A 17,153-nucleotide genomic window follows, 5' to 3' on the forward strand; every position below is an offset into this window, starting at 1 on the left:
GTCAGACAAATGCCCAAAATATGTATTTGCAAACACGTAACCGAACAAAACCCAGCAGGCTTCTCAATATATGGCAGGATATATGGCATTTACTCACACAGACCCACATATTGTATTTGCTTGTCGTTTAGTCTTGAATGTGGAGTTCACTATGCATCTGTGTACAGGCGTGATGTGTTTGTCTATGACACTTGGATGTGAAAATATTCAACCGTTGATGAGAAATGATTCCGCAAGCATCAGTAAATGCCATCTTGCACATTTCTGCTCTGACATATTTGACTTAAATTACTTTGGCCCTTGTTTGGCTGATGTGTAATTGTCACCGCTGTGTTTAATTTCCGTCCACGGTGGTGAGGAATCAATTTGAGTTCACATTTTATGACATTTCTTCGATAGGTGTGTGAATCTTCGCACTGCTCGTTTTGTCTCGGAATAAATACGGAAGGTGGCAATTATGCATTCCTCAAGGGATGCGGGATATGATAGAGAAGTATTTCAAGAATGCTAATTCATTGAGAAATGCAAAATGCGGTTTGACCTGTAATGACGGCAGATGAACCCCTCACCCACTTGTGCTGATGGAGCGATTGCAAGCAATAATGGCAGACACATTCTTGCCTTTCAACTTAAACCCCTCCCTTTTTACTCTCTATATAACACCGGGAGCATAGTGATGCTTTTGTGTTGTGAGATCCTCTCCAGTATTTCTCCTTGGTCCACATCCAGATCATCCATCATGTCTTTTAGCACGAAATCCTACGGCCAGAAAACGCTGAGCGTCTACGGTGGAGCCGGCGGCCGCGGCACCCGAATCTCCTCCACCCAGTCATGCTACGCCGCCGCTCCTGGCTTCAACCTGGCCGATGGCCTGGACCTCCACGTCGGCGCCAATGAGAAGACCACCATGCAGAACCTGAACGACCGCCTGGCTTCTTACCTGGAGAAGGTGCGCAGCCTGGAGAAGGAGAATCAGCGCCTGGACAAGCAGATCAGAGACTGGTACCAGAGCAGAACGGTCATCAGCCGCGACTACTCCAGTTACTTTGCCATCATTGATGACCTGAAGGATAAGGTGAGAGAAGACGTATTCCGGGATCAGGCTCCAAATGGTGTGTGTGTGTGTGTCTGTGTGTGTGCGTGTGTCTGTGTTGCATGTAACAGAGATATGATAACACGTACAACTGCCACCAACTCAAGTAAAGTTTGTGTCACCCCCCCTCCCCCCACCGGTATCAGTAACAATTACATAGCAATGACATGTTTTCTCACACACACACACACACACACACACACACACACACACACACACACACATTTTTAATTTGATTTTTAGCCTGTTTTTAGTTGGGGAAAAAAATCACTCCATCCAAAGACAACTACACATTGCTGTTTTATAGATATAAACTCTTCTGATCACAGATTGATCTACAAGGTGCTGCAATGTTGATCAAGAGGTGAAATCCCACACAGTGTGGCCACTTGAAGCACTCCAAAAAGATCACAATAGGTCGAATGATTTTTTTTTGTTTGTTTGTTTGTTTACACAATCATTCCATCCTGCTGCGATTGGCTCCCAAACAATGCAGGAAGCACTGCGCCGCTTGCTCCAAGTCAGCTGGCTTTGTCTCGCCCACAACCCTCATGACGACAAGAGGGAAGGAAGATGGATGGGTAATTCCATACTGTTCTGCAAAATACAATAAAAGAAACACTGGTACTACAATTTAAAAAAAAAAAAAAAAAAAAAAACCTGAATTGTGACTGGGAAAAAAAAACATCTCAACTGATTTCCAAACGTGTAGTCTTGATTGAGTTCATGTACTGTTTGACCAATGAGCTCATGTTGTGGGCTCTCTTGCATGTTTTTGTTTTCTTGCCAGATCTGTGTCGCTGCCAGGCTGAATGCCAGGACAATTCTGGATATTGACAACGCAAAATTGGCTGCTGATGACTTCAAAATGAAGTCAGTGTGCTGTGCTGTGCTGTGCTGTGTGTGTGTGGGCGATCGCATCGTGGAGCTCTGCAACAAACCACCCAAAACTCACGAGCTTTGTGATGCTCTCAGGTATGAGAATGAGCTGGCCATGAAAATGACCGTGGAGGCCGACATCGCTGGGCTGAAGAAGATGCTGGAAGAGATTAACTTGTCCAGAGTGGATCTGGAGTACCTGATGGACAGTCTGAAGGATGAGCTAATCATGCTAAAGAAGAACCACGAAGAGGTGAGGGTGGCCTGCCACGTTTTTTAACAAAGGGGCTTGAGCAAAATGATTGACTTTTATCTCAATCACGACATTCCTATGCATGACTAACGCCTGTGTTTTCACACAACTCGTCAACTCAGCACCTATAGTCAACAACTCCCCCCGTCCCATTCCTTTCACCGTTCAGTCGACAGTATGTGCACAGTGTCACCATTTATCAGGGTCTATCGTAGCTTGAGACGATCCCAAATAACACACAGAACCCCACACACCCCTCTGAGAACAATGAGGAAGTTTCATGTTCGGTGAATGTTTTCCACAAACAGTTTTCCTCCTTTCAACAATGCTGTCTCACCTAAGATCACTTCTTTGCATTCTTCTTTGCCTGCATCATTAGCTCTCTGCTATTGTTTGTCTGTCACACACTTAAAGATACCTGTACCAAACACATGTTTCAAAAGAACCAAAACCAGGAAAGACGTCAGTTGATAAGCTTCCTTCTTTTTTGACCCCTCACAGGAATTGGCTCTGCTCAGGAGTCAGATGGGCGGTCAAGTTAATGTGGCAGTGGACGCGTCGCCGTCTCCAGACCTGAACCAGATTATGACGGAGATCAGAGATCACTATGAGACTATGATCGCCAAGAACCGCAGGGAGCTCGAGACCTGGTACCAGAACAAGGTGAAGAACATGGCTTATGATAGCTTTAAAAAAAACTAATTAACACGTCAAATTATGTCTGTAATGTGCCAAGATCGCAGCAGTAGAGCAGGAAGTGATGACACAGTCAGAGTCTCTGGTGACCTCCCACTCAGAAATCAATGACCTAAAGAGCACCCTCCAGAGGCTCCAGATTGAACTGCAGTCCCATCTCAGCATGGTATGTGTAACCTCACATTTTCAAACAAACGCTTGGTCTCGTGTGAATTTCCAACTAATGCTCCCCGCTCCTGTCTGCTCTGTGTGATCAGAAAGCATCCCTGGAGGGCAGCCTGGAGGAGACACAGTGCCGCTACGCTGCACAGCTAGCAGGCCTCCAGAACATGGTCGTGAGCTTAGAGGCTCAGCTTTCACAGATCCATGCCAACATCACCAGCAATAAGCACGAGTACGACATGCTGTTGGACCTTAAAACTCGACTGGAGCTGGAGATTGCAGAGTACAGACGGCTGCTGGATGGAGAGAATGGCAGGTGAGGAGGAGACTAAATTTTATTATGTAATGGAGTAAGATGAGTAGTGACCACAGCAATCACATCATCAGAAATAAACAGAACTAATCTGTTCTGCTTTTATTCTTCTTCCCTAGCTCAAAGCAAGGTGAGTATCCTTGAAGGCACGTTAACATTTAATAAGGTTGAAACACAAGGACTGCATTTGCTCATGTTTCTCTTCTTTCGGACAGTGATCACCAAGACCATCACGGTGATGGAGACGGTCGTGGATGGAAGGGTGGTTGAGAGCAGCAAGACTGTGGATGTAGATGTGGATCAGATTGAGTGATACCTGGGAAGAGACTCTAACTCAGGATGTCCTAATCCGGTCCTCGAGTCCTCTATCTTGCGTGTTTTAGATTTTCCCCTCCTCCAACACACCTGATACAAATGATCAGCTCATGAGCAAGCTCAGCAGAAGCCTGATAAAATCATTTCTACACGGTGTGTTGGAGGAGTGAAACATCTAAAACAGGCATGATAGTGGCCCTTGAGGATCAGATTTAGACACCTCTATGTCTAACCTAATAAAGATCGCGTGGTTAATTCTTGTTTGTTTTCATTAAGAAAATGAAAAAAAATATTTTAAAAATTCCAATTCACCCTCAGTAGGACAAGGAGTATCACGAACAGATTGAGAGACATAATTTCATATGGAATATTTTACAGTTTAGAGCTGCTAACACAAATGATCAGACAAATGACCTTTACAAAATCTGACCAGTACCAATGTGACAGAATGGGCTCGGAAAATACCGCTTACTCTTTTCTGATTTTGCACAATATGCCATATAGTCTTATACATAAAAAAGTCAAACAAATGACCAAACGGAGCCACAAGGAGTAGGTTGGCAGACAAGGGGCCTTTTTATTGCATCATTTTATTTGTTTGAGATGCAAAGGTCGTCGTCAGGTGTCACTCCCCTTTATGCTCTTGTTTGCCGTGTGAGGCTTCTTATGTGGAGATGGTTTTGGAGGACACGACCCTGCCGTCATGTATCTCTTCTGTGAACACCAGCACCTTGGAAGTGGAGGATTTGGAACCAATGCTGGGGAAAGACGATGCATGCATGAAATACCGGTCACAAAGCATGCGGTGCAAATCCGAAGACTGCACTTCTCTTGTGGTCAGAAATGCTGTCATCCAAATTTCTCTTACCTGCCCTCCCCATCCATCAGTCTCCTGTACTCTGCAATTTCCGCCTCAAGTCTGGTCTTAATGTCAAGGAGCATGCAGTATTCGCTGGTCTGGTTTGCAATCTCGGCGCGCAGTTGTGTCAGTTGTTGTTCAAGACTTGTCACCTGTCCCTGGAGTCCTTGGAGGATCATGGAATATCGGGCTTCGGTTTCAGCTAGTGTGTTTTCCAGGGACGCTTTCTGGAGGAGCGTATAAAAGCATTTAAGAATGAGGAGATGGGGACACCATTTTCATGTGAGTGTATAGCTAGAAGGCTCTGCTTTATTTACCATGCTAAGTTGAGACTGTAGTTCGATTTCCAAGGCCTGTAGGGTGCGACGGATCTCAGAGATCTCCGACCTGGAGGTCTGGAGAGTTTCAGTACTGACAGCCATTTCCTTGTTTAATGTTTCGCACTGCAGGAGACAGAATAGTCCGTTATTGTCGTACTCCGGAACGTGCTATGGAACAACCGATACATTTTCACCGGGAATTACCTTGTTCTGGAACCAGGCTTCCAGGTCTCGCTGGTTCTTCGCGGCCACGGTCTCGTACTGCTCGCGGATCTCACTGATGACTCTGGTCAGGTCGACCTGTGGTTTGGCGTCTACCTCTACGTTGATCTGTCCAGTCATCTGTAACCTCATAGCTGCCATTTCCTGTCACGCAAAAGTGTCGGTAAGATATTTGGACAGAAACTAATTTGTAGTAACTCCGACACAGAAAAATGCCCATTTTTGCTACTCACTTCGTCGTGGTTCCGTTTGAGGTGGACTAGCTCATCCTTGAGGCCTTCAATCTGCATCTCCAGGTCTGAGCGGACCAGTGTCAGCTCATCCAACATTCTCTTCAGACCGGCGATATCTGACTCCACTGACATACGCATGGCCAGCTCGTTGTCGTACCTGTGGTACAGCAGGAGATGAGAAAATCATGCTACAGCCTGCATAATGTGCACTTTCAGTTTGTGAAGTCATCTTCAGTGGAAGTCTTCCAACTTACTTTGTTTTAAAATCATCTGCTGCCAGTTTAGCGTTGTCAATGGCTAGATAGATGCCTCCGTTGATGCGTGTGGCATCCTGGATCTGTGTGATTTAGAAAGAGAGAACGTTAGTGGCCTTTCATGACTTGTGAATACACACAGAATCAGATAAGAACACTCTTACCTTCCCCTGCAAGTCAGTGATGGTGACCTGATAAGCAGAGTAGTCCCGGGCAAGGGGGGAGGCCTTGTTGTCCAAGAACTGACGGATCTTCAACTCCAGCTCGGCATTGGCCTTCTCAAGGCTGCGCACCTTGTCAAGGTAGGAGGCCAGGCGGTCGTTCAGGTTCTGCATAGTGGCCTTCTCACTTACTCCAACATCCAGGCCGTCGCCATAGCCGTAGCCTGCACCCCCTCCAATGGAATAACCGTAACTGCTGCCACCGCTGCCACCAGCACCACCAGCACCACCTCCCAATACATAACCGCCAGTGGAGATTCTTGAGCCGAATCCACCTGCACCGCCATAAACACTCATAGCCTGACCCTTGCGGATACCGCCAACCAGGTTTCCGCCTCCGTAGGAGCGGGTCGAGTAAGTGGACCGACTGATGGATGTCATTATGCTGTTTGGTCGGTGGTGCCTGCCTGCCTGAGAGGAGATGATGGAGTGAGATACACGGCTCCTCCTGACTCCCCTTTTTATGCAACACAAGGCGGCCTCTGGTGCAAGTGGAGGCGTGTGGATGGGAGGAGCATTACCTAAGATGTCGGGCCCCACCCTTTGCACTTATTCCTTGGGTTCATTTCCACAGTATTAGCTGACGGAGAAAGTGGGAAATGTTCTCATCAATTTGACCACACAGAAAATATAGACGGCTCGTTGCTCTCAACACTTGATCGTCTTTAACTCCAGATCACGGTGAACGAAAGTTATTTTTCATTTACGCCGGCTACATTTCATTGCTCAAACATATTAGTTGTGCAAGGGCCGCACCCTGTCCTGTTAGCCTGAGGCCGCTTAGTCAGATCCAACCAGTTTGAAGTGTCAAGTGAGTGCCCTGACAGATGATCCATCTTCACCGAACTGCTGCTTTGCTTAAACAAGTCAGTCATACCCTGTGGGCGAATATCAATCTTGTATAAGAAACAAGTATTGCAAATTCCTGAACACGGAGATCAGTTTCATTCGACTTTAGCGCTTATTTTGTGCAAAAATTAGCTCAAGCTTTTCATAGAAGCTGAACACGGTTGTTGAGAACAGAGACTGATCAAGCAGATGCATAACCGCTGTACTGTGTTTAATGAGTAAAACCTCAGATAAGACACTTTTTGCCAGGCATGTCATGAAAGGAATCCCACTAATTATATTTTACTCCAGAATTTCAGTTAAAACCACAACTCCTATGCAGGTGCTAATTGAAGGGAGGAAACCGCAGTACATCCACGTCCGTAATTAATGTGCTTGCATCGCTGAGGTTAGCATTTTCACACAATATCAAATACACAGTTAAATTGTTAGAGAATCTGTTTTTTCCCCCTCTAATTCAGTTGTATTTAAACATTCTGGAGTACAACTTCTTCCCCCGGCCATGAGAGTGCATCTTCAGAATGGATCCAAATCTATGTACAATTAACCAACTACAAGTTTATATTCTGTTATGATTCTTATTCAGAATACAATTGTCCTCAATTAGAGTAAATTGTACACTGAAATTTCCTGTGTAACTGCTACGCTCACAGCTGTAAAGTGGAGTTCTGCGCTCTACTGCGAGTCATTGCTTTGTGCTTGCATAAGCGGCGCAACAGGACACTGTGTGTGTGACTGGTGGGTGTGGCAAAGGGGCAAAAGGCTGATCCGAACACGTTGCTCTGGTCGAGTTGGTTTCAGCAACACGAGATCTCAATTAAAACAACAGGGCGGCAAGTTAGTGCCTGAGGATTTCACAATTTGCAAGGCTGTGCAGCCTGTTCTCGTGAGAAGTAAGAACAATTTTGCATGAAAAGTTGGTAAACACGAGGAAAACAACCATGGCTATTGCAAGGTTCCTTCAAAACGCACGATGCTTTGAAATGAATCAATTGTACATGCTATAAATTAAACCCTTAAGTATTGTTACAGGGCTTGGTTGCCGTTGTTTGACGTTTGTGTCACTATTGCATTTGGTATATGCACAACAAACTCAAATAGTCTCAGGACTAATTGCAGATGTGCAGAATAATTTTGATTTAAAGAAACACAATGAAGACATGGTCTGTTGTAAAATCAAAGAGACATAAAAAACATGAACTCCCTCAGAAAATCAAAACCTACACATAAAAAAATGACATTAAAAGAGATAAAAACCAACGAGATTAGCGTTGCTTATATTGCATCCATTGCTGAAATGGCAAATTCAAATGACTGCATAATTTTAGTAATTAGCGCCGACAACATCATTTTTTGCGTCTGTAGTGGGCAGAATTTTTCACAGCCACGTTTTGTTCAGCGGAAATGTCGGTGTTGGACTGTCTGCGGCTGGATAGATGGACGGCTTGTGGAGCCGACGATGAGAAGAAAGGAGCGTCAGCACAGATCGCAGATGCGTATGCGGCTCCTCTAAATAAAGAGGAGCCGCTGTCCTTTCACGACAATGTTCATGATATGAAAGCGTCCGACAACATGTTTCCTGAGTGTCCAACAAGCATATGATCTCACTTCTCTGTCGAGATATTTCTATGGTGCCGTTGAGCAAATTGAGCAAATACAGACACTTTGTGGAAGGTAAAGCTTCGTGACCACTTGCACACGCTCTTGCTTGAGCGCATCGGGTTGCGTCAAAGTAAACAGCGATGTTGGTATGTGAGGCATTAGACAAGCAAGGTGTGACTGGAATCTGGCACTGGCCCGAACTAGCAATTTGGTTTGAGGTTTTTGATATTTCCTTCCACACATTTTCTCAATCATTGCTGAGATCCCTAATTGAGTTGATGGATGAATGTGTGCGCATGTGTAAGGAGGGTTAGGCAGGAAACAATGAGGAATTACTCGAATGAGCTCTAGCTCTAATCCATAATGTTGTATAGGTTTACCAGACAAACTACACTGTTTCTACAATTAAAAAGTGTCCAAACTTGTGGACCAGTAAGTTGTGTCTTGCTTTAGAAGCAGTGCAACTAAGATTCATCTACACTTTAATGTGTCGCTTGTTAAGTGCCATATCGTAGGCACTGTCAACACATAATGTAGTAATTTCTGTAGCTATAACGTAGTGGTTATTGTAGCTTGATAACAGATAACATATACGTATTGGTTAGCAGTCTGTCACTCGAGTTATATTGATCCGTCATTGCTCACTTTCTTATCATGTCTTGTGGGGATGGGTGAGGCACTCATGCTCGATGCTCAACTGCATGACTTTTAGCCACACCCCACAAAAACTGCATTGGGAAAACACAGTTGCATGCTATATCTCCACAATTGAGTCTGACATTGTTCTCAGGCTTTGCACATTTACAGCAATTGTCTTCAAACGTCTCCTCGTTCCCTTTACAAGATCTTTAAAATGATTTTTCTGGTCTCATTTTTTATACTGTCTCTGGGCAGCACATTCACTGGCTTGCTCACTTGTTCTTCTACATGGAAAGTGTCCGTTTCGCAGTACAACGTGCTCAGTAGACAAAAAACGCGATTGTAGCTTGAGGGGAAAGTAGTTCGAGCATGTTGGGAATGCCATTTGTGTTCTGACCTGCAAGTGAGAGAGAGCCTGAGGTGCTTTTAGTTGGGTGTGGAACTTTCTTGTTGGAGCACATATGGAACATGACACATGAAAGGGCACAATATATCTCTTCCCCCCTCCACCCACCCCCCTCCGAGTAAAACAGACCATTTGAACCTCTGATACCTCACAGGATTTTATTCAGTCCATGCTCCCTCCAGTGCAACAGGTTTGATGAACACTATCACTTTTTTTAATTCTTCTCCTGACAGACAAATGAACAGCAATGAAACAATATTTCCTTTACTGTCTATTTTAGCAGGGGGAAGAAGGTTCATTCCTACAATGAGGAAATGTTGAAACAAGAGCCGCTTTCTTCGTCAGCTTTTAGAAGCTACACTCGAATTCAGGTTCGGGCAGGTTGGTGAAGTACGGTGACATAGCCTGCAGGTGTTGGCTCCACCTTTAACTTCCTCAATGAGTTCTGCAGCGCAGTTTGCATGCTCTTCGAGTTCTGGAAGTTTCCAGCAGAGATTGCAAAAGACGTGAACAAAGCTACTATGGACTTACTTGCAACATTTACATGAATTAAAAACAAAAGAGAAACTTACTGTATGTAGAGACTGTATGTGGGCAGCTGCCACTCCACTGCTGATAGTATTGCTGGTGTTTATTGCAGCTGCTATTTCATGATTGATGCACAATTAATATTGTTTTACTGCATGCAATTGTGATGACTATTCTCGCCCCAGTCGGAGTTCATTTATACACGTGTTAATCATTTAATTGCCATTGCCATCTGCATATTTCTCAAATTTCCCAAAGACTGCTACTGCTCATTCTGCTCGATGTCACTGTCTGATGTTGGAAATATGTGCATTGATTCTTATTTATCAGCATCTTTGTCTGCTACTATGGTCCAATTTGCTGCTGTAAAGCAATTGACATCACTCATAAAGTTATAGTATTATATATATATAAAGTTTTAGAGAGAGAGAGAGAGAGAGAGAGAGAGAGAGAGAGAGAGAGAGAGAGAGAGAGAGAGAGAGAGAGAGAGAGAGAGAGAGAGAGAGAGAGAGCGAGAGAGAGAGAGAAAAAATTAATTGCCCATCAAACTTGAGCCGTCGTGTAACATGCTCTTTCATGTGCAGATGACTGGGGTGTTGTCCATTTGCAATCCGAAAAGTGGTGTGTGCATTCTTTGCACGGAGCGCCTCCGGGTGTCATACCTGAGAGCAGCCTGGTCTTGTCGAAGCAGGTTCAGTAAATGCCATATAAGCAGTTTTTTTTAATATCGTTGATATCCAGTGCGGTCTTTGCCCTCACTAGTAAGAAAATTAAGTACGATCGTAAAACGGCTAATGCAAATAAGACTAGAAATACTTTGCCATCTTACAATCTACATTTGCAGGACAATTTTGCCTTCATAGTAGGACAGCTACATGGTGAAACAAAACGCAAAACTGTGCACGAGTGCGCTCTCTTAGTAGGTTACGACCAGTGAAGTACTATAACTAGTAGAATTTTCACCACGAATATTATCTTCATTTATTTTTTATGTATTTATTTTTGCGGAACATGTAGGGGCGTTGGCGCACATTGTATAAGAGCGTTTTCCATCGTCCCAGCCGACAAACCACCAGCACTTCCTTCCACTACCCACAGTGGGGTTAGATCTGAGGTCTGGCTTTCGTCTTGGAAAGACAAAAACGCCACCTAGTGGCCAAGAGGTCTTACTATTAGAGTAATCGTACTGTAGAAAATGTTGTCCCTGCATAGTACCAAAGAAGCAATAGTTGTCCGTTTCTCAGTGTGCACAAAAAGAAATTCAGATTTTTGATTAAAGATTAAACTCACCTTATTTATTTTACTTTTAATTATTAGGGCTTTGTTGCATTCGTAGTGACAGTCCTAACTTGAATGGCCTCGATTTGAAAACACACACAGGCATGGGGGAGAGTAGGCAAACCCCAAACAATCAGGCCAGAGCAGGATTGAAATCCACAACTTTTGAGGCGGATGTACTAACCAAAGCAATGAATGACATTCCATTATTTTTAGTCTGCCAGCATGACAACTTTCAATATAGCATTCGGGCTGTAAATTTGATTCATATTAGCAGAAAAAAATGGATAGACTGTATTTCGTGGTGATCAAGCAAGCAAGAGAATACGCACAGCGCTTATGCTTGTGTGTTGCTATTTCCAATTTGTCACATTTCCTAAACAAACATGCGGCTCACTAAACAGAGCAGTAATTTCATTAAATGCACTGCTAGATGATGCAGAACAACTTAACAAAAACTATGACGACATTATGAGGAAAAACAAACAACTCACTTTTTTTTGTACTCTCAAAGAGGTTAGCATTCTGTTTAGGGACCAAAGTGGTTACTTTCACGGTAGAGGTGGACCTAGTAGTACTTTTAGTCACCTGGCATGTCTTGAAATGTTTTAAAATGCACATACACTACATCTGATGCATCGTATTGACAAATACCACTTTTTAAATCCTTCCTTCTGAGATAATACGTCTCAGCGCATCTCTGGTATAAGTGATATTGTACAGTACAAACTTGAGTACAGTTTCATAAGGGGGCGCAAATTCCTTATACGGCGTCACAGTGATTGACAGCTCATATCTTTTCAAAAGAGAAAACTACATTGGAATTAATTAAATTTCCCAGAGATTTCTACAAATTCTCTGTATGGGCTGTTGATGATGTAGACAAGTGTAGATGATGTCATCCCTATTGTAGTTGCAATTGGGTTGGGTGGGTTTGTACTGTATTGGCCCAAATATAAGACGGCCCTGATTATAAGACACCCCCCTCTTTTTCAAGACTCACACTTGAAAAAAGACTTTTTGAACACCAAATTCATTTTTATACAGAAAATAATTACAGTACATATGAAACCAATGATTATAACAATTTATTTGAGGGAAAAAGCATGTTATTTTGCCTCATTCAAATCTAAAGTGCAATCACATTCGTAAACGAATGGCTCCTGGTTTTTGAAATGTAAATTAAATCATAACTTCTCAGCTGCCGGTTAACCTGGCTGATCTTCGACCTACTTTTCTCCAGATTGTCACTATGATTCTCCATTTTCTGTTATCTCTTCTATTATTTCCTTCTTTTTCCTTCTTACAGCTATTTTTTTTCTTCTTCGTGCTATCGCTATTTTTATTTTTATTCTTTGCGGCAGGGGTTCACTTTGCCCTTGGGAGTCAAGTTCGGCATTCGCTTCAATGATATCTGGCGTCATCTAGCGTCGTGAATGGGTATTACGCCTAGACCCCGAACATAAGACGACCCCCACTTTTTCAGTCTTATTTCAGTGCAAAAAACACCGTCTTATATTCGGGCCGATACGGTATTTTGTAAGATGTACGTGTAAGTGTAAAATTGTACTGTCATTGTGATTGTTCCCAGAAGTAACATCATGTTGATAATATAAAAGACACACACCAAAAACCTGCAGCAAGACACTTTTAATTTCCACTGCTGTTGTTTTCATGTCAACAGTGCAACATTTCCCTCACACAAGTCAAGGTAGTCATTTGTGCATGTTATGTCGAAAACGAAATGGGATTTTTTTGCACACCTTTCGAAGAAAATTGATGGCGATATCTTTGTGTGATGTGTTTTGATTCATTTGATTTTATGATCGCCTTATTGCATTTACTTTTCGTCCAAACACTGGGAAAGTTGCTGCTGGTTTTCTTTCAACTGCTGCATGAATGCATTTAAAAGGAAAAGGAGAACATAGGAAAGTGAACACAGCTCTTTTTCATGATGTGTTTTTTTTATGGGGAAAGGAGACCAAGAGGAGCAAACGGTTTATTTTCATGCTCATTCGTAACCATTTAAACTTCTTGTCTCTTAGTGTCCACGCTGGTGGACACCACCTTTCCGTCGATGATTTCTTCCACAATGGTCTTCACTCTCCTCTCCAGGTGGGGCTTGTGCTCTGCCGAAGTGGAGGGAATTGTGGTCACGAAAACAGCCATGACAACATCACGTGCCGTCATTTCGTGGACGAGAGAGTGACATTCGCTTACCTTCCATCTGCACCACCTTGCTGATGACCAAAGGCCTTCAAAGAGAGCGGACAGTGTGGCATGAGTAAGGTCAGACACGTCATACGTGGACTACGAACGGATTCTCTCTCACTTTTTCTGCTCATAGGATTCTCCATCTAGCAGACGGCGGTACTCGGCGATCTCCCTCTCCAGCCTCATCTTGAGGTCCAGCAACAGGTTGTACTCGGTCTTCTGTTGCTCGATGGACACTTTGAGTTGCTGCAGCTCCACCTCCAGGCTGTTGATGGTCAGTTGCAGTTGGCTGAGCTGATTGCTGTACCGCATCTTGGTGTCGTTGAGGTTCTGGCGGAGGCATTCGATCTGCACGGCGGACGGGGAAACGACTGAGCGGAAGGGCTGTGGGTCGGCGCGTGCGACTGACGGGACGTTGGCTTACCTCTGCAAGGATGCCCTGGTATGTGATCTCCAAACTCTGGTATGTCCGTTTCAGCTCAGAAAGTTGGGAGGAAAAGGTCTTTACCTCCGTGCTGTAACTTTTGATTTCCGTCTGGAGGGATTCCATCTACCATACGCACACAAATACCCATTTCATTCTCCGTTAATTACAATCACAAATGTGACAGGATCAATGTTCATGTTCAGGAATAAGTGATGCATATGCGGTCCCCAAACTTTGCTCATCACGGCTTCAAGAGCCTCATCATTTTGTGCCTCCCATCTCACCTTCGCTTGATACCATCTTTCCAGTTCCTGCTTGTTCTTCAACGCCATAGCCTCATACTGATCCCTCACTTCTTGAAGGATCTTGGAAAGATCCACAGATGACGCGCTGTCCACTTCGACGTTCACGTTTCCAGTGTATTGGAGCCTTGCTGCATTCATCTCCTACGTCGTGGAAAATTATGTTTTCAGGCACATTGTCAACTGCCGAGTGGATGAGAGACAACCAGCAGATGGAAGCATTTCATTCGAAGCGCTTGAGCCGAAATGAGCGGACCTCCTCGTGGATCCTCTTGAGTTGTGCCAGTTGATCCTTCAGATTCTCTATCTGCATTTTCAGGTCACCGATGGTAACAACCATGCTGTCCCGGACCCCTCGAAGACGAACCAAATCAGACTCCACCAGTGCACGCGTGTTCATCTCCACCTCGTATCTTGCAGAAAAGAACGCTTGCTTTTTATGCGTCCAGATACCACAAAGGCCATCAAAAGTTGAACTTTACAACTTACTTCATTTTGAAGTCGTCCGCCGCCAGTTGAGCATTGTCAATCTGCAGGATGATGCTCTGATTCTCTGCATACCTCCTTGCAATCTAAAAGGGAAGAATGACATCCTTATAGGAATGTGGAAGGTAGCAGGAGTTGCTGGAAGACTCCTGACGACACAAGTGACAAAGTCCGGTCCTTGAGGGCCACTATCCTGCCTGTTTGAGACGTTTCCCTCCCTAACCGCACCTTATTCACATGATCGGCTCACCAGCAAGCCTTGCTGGAGCCCGATAACGATCCTGATCATTTGAAGTGGGCGTGTTCTAGCAGGGAAATATCTAAAACACGCAAGGAGAGCTGGTTACGGTTTATTTATATATTTCTTTTTTATGGGGCGACACGATGAAAGTTTGTTTTTTTTTTGGTGTCACCAATAAATGTTTTTGGGTTGAACTAAGAAAATGCAACTGTGTGGCACAGGCTAAAACATACAGACGGCTTTTCATTTTTTTTTGAGGAATGGAAGATCAATTGTCAACGCGGTGAAGCGGAGTGTACTGTACTTGTCCTGCTATTGGCCCCGCAACTTTCCATGACTAGCGTTAGTTTGATGCTTTTTATTAACCGATTGTCTGATACACACAAGCAGACGTAAGCTTACGGTGTCAACAGAAAGCTGTGTAAATGTGCAAGACAGAGAAGCATGCTCCGCCCAGCCAGCTAAACCGGTTCTGCAGTAAAGCTATTGGCGGATAATGAGTCTAGACTTGGGCTTGGATCCTTGGTTTTTTTTTTTTGCATAGCAGGAATAGTCACCTGGGCTCGCAGTTCATTGATGGTGGCGAAGTAGGCGGTGAAGTCCCTGGAAATTGGAGACCTCTTCTCATAGAACTCTCTGATCTGCAGCTCCAATTTCCTGTTGGCAGCCTCGAGAGAGCGTACCTGGACGCAAGCGGCAATTACAGACAATCAACGAGTCATTAAGTCCTTTGTGGTATTTAATCATTTCCTTGAGAACATTTCAGGACCAACCCGTGACCGGCATAAAAACAAATTGAGCGTTAGCACAGCATTCTGGATGTTAGATTGACTGGGATTTTTTTTTGGTTTGTTTTTTTATAATGTTGTGTTGTGAACACTGTCTGCATTGCATTACCAAATGCAACTCCTTCTAAAAATATGTTCAAACACATTTATTTATTCTTATGAGTGCCGAGTCTCCTTTTAATATTTAATATTGCCTTGTTGGAATCAATAAAAACTGTATCACATCCTATTTAAAAAAAAAAAAAAAAACTCTCTGACAGTAAGCAAAGTTATCATTGCAAAGGTAGGATTTGGATGCATCACTTCTATTGCGGCTCAGCATTTCCCAAATTTAATTGAATCACATTTTATATTAGAAAAAGATCAAACGGCATATCCCCAAATAAGATGATCACAGAAAGCGGATACACGGGTTAATCAAGTTGAAGAGCATTGAATCGTACTGGCTGTCATGGCAAATATTACAGTCTTGGAAAATATTCTTAGACAACCTTGACTTCTCAATTGTTCATTTCATTACCTTGACAGAAAAGAAAACATGGAATGTTTAAAAGCACTGAGCTCCTCCTGAAGCTGACGACGAGCTTATGATTGGAAACCATTTTAGAAAACATTTGAGCATGTAGGGAGAAGAAGACAGGCGAAGCTGAAGAAGGAGCAGTTGCCGCCCGCTTTTGGTCCTGCTGATTTCTTACCTTATCCAGGTAGGTGGACAGGCGGTCGTTGAGGTTCTGCATGGTGCTCTTCTCACTGGTCCCGATGTTATCAAACCCGTACGAACTGAGCCCGCCGTAGGAGAGCAAGACATTGCCCTGGGAGATGCGGGTGTCGTAGCCCCCCGCGCCCGCATACACGCTGGGTGCGCGGCCCTGGTAGATACCGGAGACAGTCATCTGGCTTCCCCCACCCAGCGGCAGTCGGCTTCCGCCGATGCTGTAGCTGCTGGCGGAAGAGATGCTGCGGGCGCTGGTGCCTGAGCGGCCTCCGATGAGAGACATGGTGAATAGCTGCAGGTGGAAGCTGAAGCTACAGTCAATGAGGAGTGACTGCGGACGGCGCAAGTGGACATTTTATAGAGCGTCCCTGCAGATGCCACAACTATGTTCGGTATGCTGATAATAGTTTTCTGCGCTTAATAGGTGTGCACAATTGCGAACGACAGGTTGACAATCAAGTTCAGCAGCTTGATGTCTACTCCCGATAGACCGGGCCAAATAACATTTAAAGAGTCAATGTTTTAAATGGAGGCTGACTGGTTGGACAACAATCTGATCACGAAGCGTTACTGATTCTCTTTTTAAAACATTCTTTTTATGATATGAGCATGAATAATAGAGCACCAACTGTCACTGAAGAAAAAAAACACACTTTCTTTCTTTCTTTTTTTAAAATTCAACCAGTTCCATACAATTGCGTGATATTTTGTGTGCCCGCTGTTTCACAAATTTGATTGAACAGAGGCACATATTTTACATCCCACGGCACACCACCACATATCACACGTGGATGTACTGAAACAATGACGACCTTTTGTCATATTAATTTTAATTTATTCACTCAATGATGGCCTGTT

At 44.0% G+C, this 17,153-nt stretch overlaps 3 protein-coding genes across 3 annotated transcripts; 1 reads left to right on the forward strand and 2 right to left on the reverse strand.

Annotated features, from left to right (window-relative positions):
* Positions 1-670: 670 nt before the first annotated feature.
* Positions 671-3,966, forward strand: krt98 (keratin 98). The gene is made up of 6 exons (XM_052084391.1): positions 671-1,075; positions 1,884-1,966; positions 2,069-2,225; positions 2,727-2,888; positions 2,962-3,087; positions 3,179-3,966. The coding sequence occupies exons 1-6, from the start codon at positions 677-679 to the stop codon at positions 3,401-3,403; spliced, it is 1,152 nt and encodes a 383-aa protein (XP_051940351.1). The 5' UTR covers positions 671-676; the 3' UTR covers positions 3,404-3,966.
* Positions 3,967-4,264: 298 nt separating this feature from the next.
* On the reverse strand, positions 4,265-6,270 carry LOC127613373 (keratin, type I cytoskeletal 13-like). Its single transcript, XM_052084390.1, has 7 exons — positions 5,764-6,270; positions 5,600-5,682; positions 5,346-5,502; positions 5,095-5,256; positions 4,888-5,013; positions 4,580-4,797; positions 4,265-4,469 (listed from the first exon to the last, which is right to left on the reverse strand). Exons 1-7 carry the CDS (start codon positions 6,199-6,201, stop codon positions 4,376-4,378), a joined length of 1,278 nt encoding a protein of 425 aa, XP_051940350.1. The 5' UTR covers positions 6,202-6,270; the 3' UTR covers positions 4,265-4,375.
* Positions 6,271-12,757: 6,487 nt separating this feature from the next.
* Positions 12,758-16,636, reverse strand: LOC127613372 (keratin, type I cytoskeletal 20-like). The gene is made up of 9 exons (XM_052084389.1): positions 16,276-16,636; positions 15,350-15,475; positions 14,555-14,637; positions 14,322-14,478; positions 14,048-14,209; positions 13,761-13,886; positions 13,455-13,684; positions 13,343-13,377; positions 12,758-13,251 (listed from the first exon to the last, which is right to left on the reverse strand). The coding sequence occupies exons 1-9, from the start codon at positions 16,576-16,578 to the stop codon at positions 13,148-13,150; spliced, it is 1,326 nt and encodes a 441-aa protein (XP_051940349.1). The 5' UTR covers positions 16,579-16,636; the 3' UTR covers positions 12,758-13,147.
* Between the last annotated feature and the right edge of the window lie 517 nt (positions 16,637-17,153).

This window comes from Hippocampus zosterae, chromosome 13 (genome assembly GCF_025434085.1).
Source record: "Hippocampus zosterae strain Florida chromosome 13, ASM2543408v3, whole genome shotgun sequence".
Lineage (NCBI taxonomy): Eukaryota > Metazoa > Chordata > Actinopteri > Syngnathiformes > Syngnathidae > Hippocampus > Hippocampus zosterae.

Coding starts and splice junctions, on each gene's coding strand:
- LOC127613373 (XM_052084390.1), bottom strand. CDS start 6,201: ATGACATCCATCAGTCGGTCCACTTACTCGACCCGCTCCTACGGAGGC. Junction 5,257..5,345: donor TCAAACGGAACCACGACGAA/GTGAGTAGCAAA, acceptor TTTGCGTGACAG/GAAATGGCAGCTATGAGGTT. Junction 4,798..4,887: donor TACAGTCTCAACTTAGCATG/GTAAATAAAGCA, acceptor ACGCTCCTCCAG/AAAGCGTCCCTGGAAAACAC.
- LOC127613372 (XM_052084389.1), bottom strand. CDS start 16,578: ATGTCTCTCATCGGAGGCCGCTCAGGCACCAGCGCCCGCAGCATCTCT. Junction 15,476..16,275: donor TGTCCACCTACCTGGATAAG/GTAAGAAATCAG, acceptor GCTTGCGTCCAG/GTACGCTCTCTCGAGGCTGC. Junction 13,378..13,454: donor GAATCCTATGAGCAGAAAAA/GTGAGAGAGAAT, acceptor CTCTCTTTGAAG/GCCTTTGGTCATCAGCAAGG.
- krt98 (XM_052084391.1), top strand. CDS start 677: ATGCTTTTGTGTTGTGAGATCCTCTCCAGTATTTCTCCTTGGTCCACA. Junction 1,076..1,883: donor TTGATGACCTGAAGGATAAG/GTGAGAGAAGAC, acceptor TTTTCTTGCCAG/ATCTGTGTCGCTGCCAGGCT. Junction 2,889..2,961: donor AGACCTGGTACCAGAACAAG/GTGAAGAACATG, acceptor TAATGTGCCAAG/ATCGCAGCAGTAGAGCAGGA.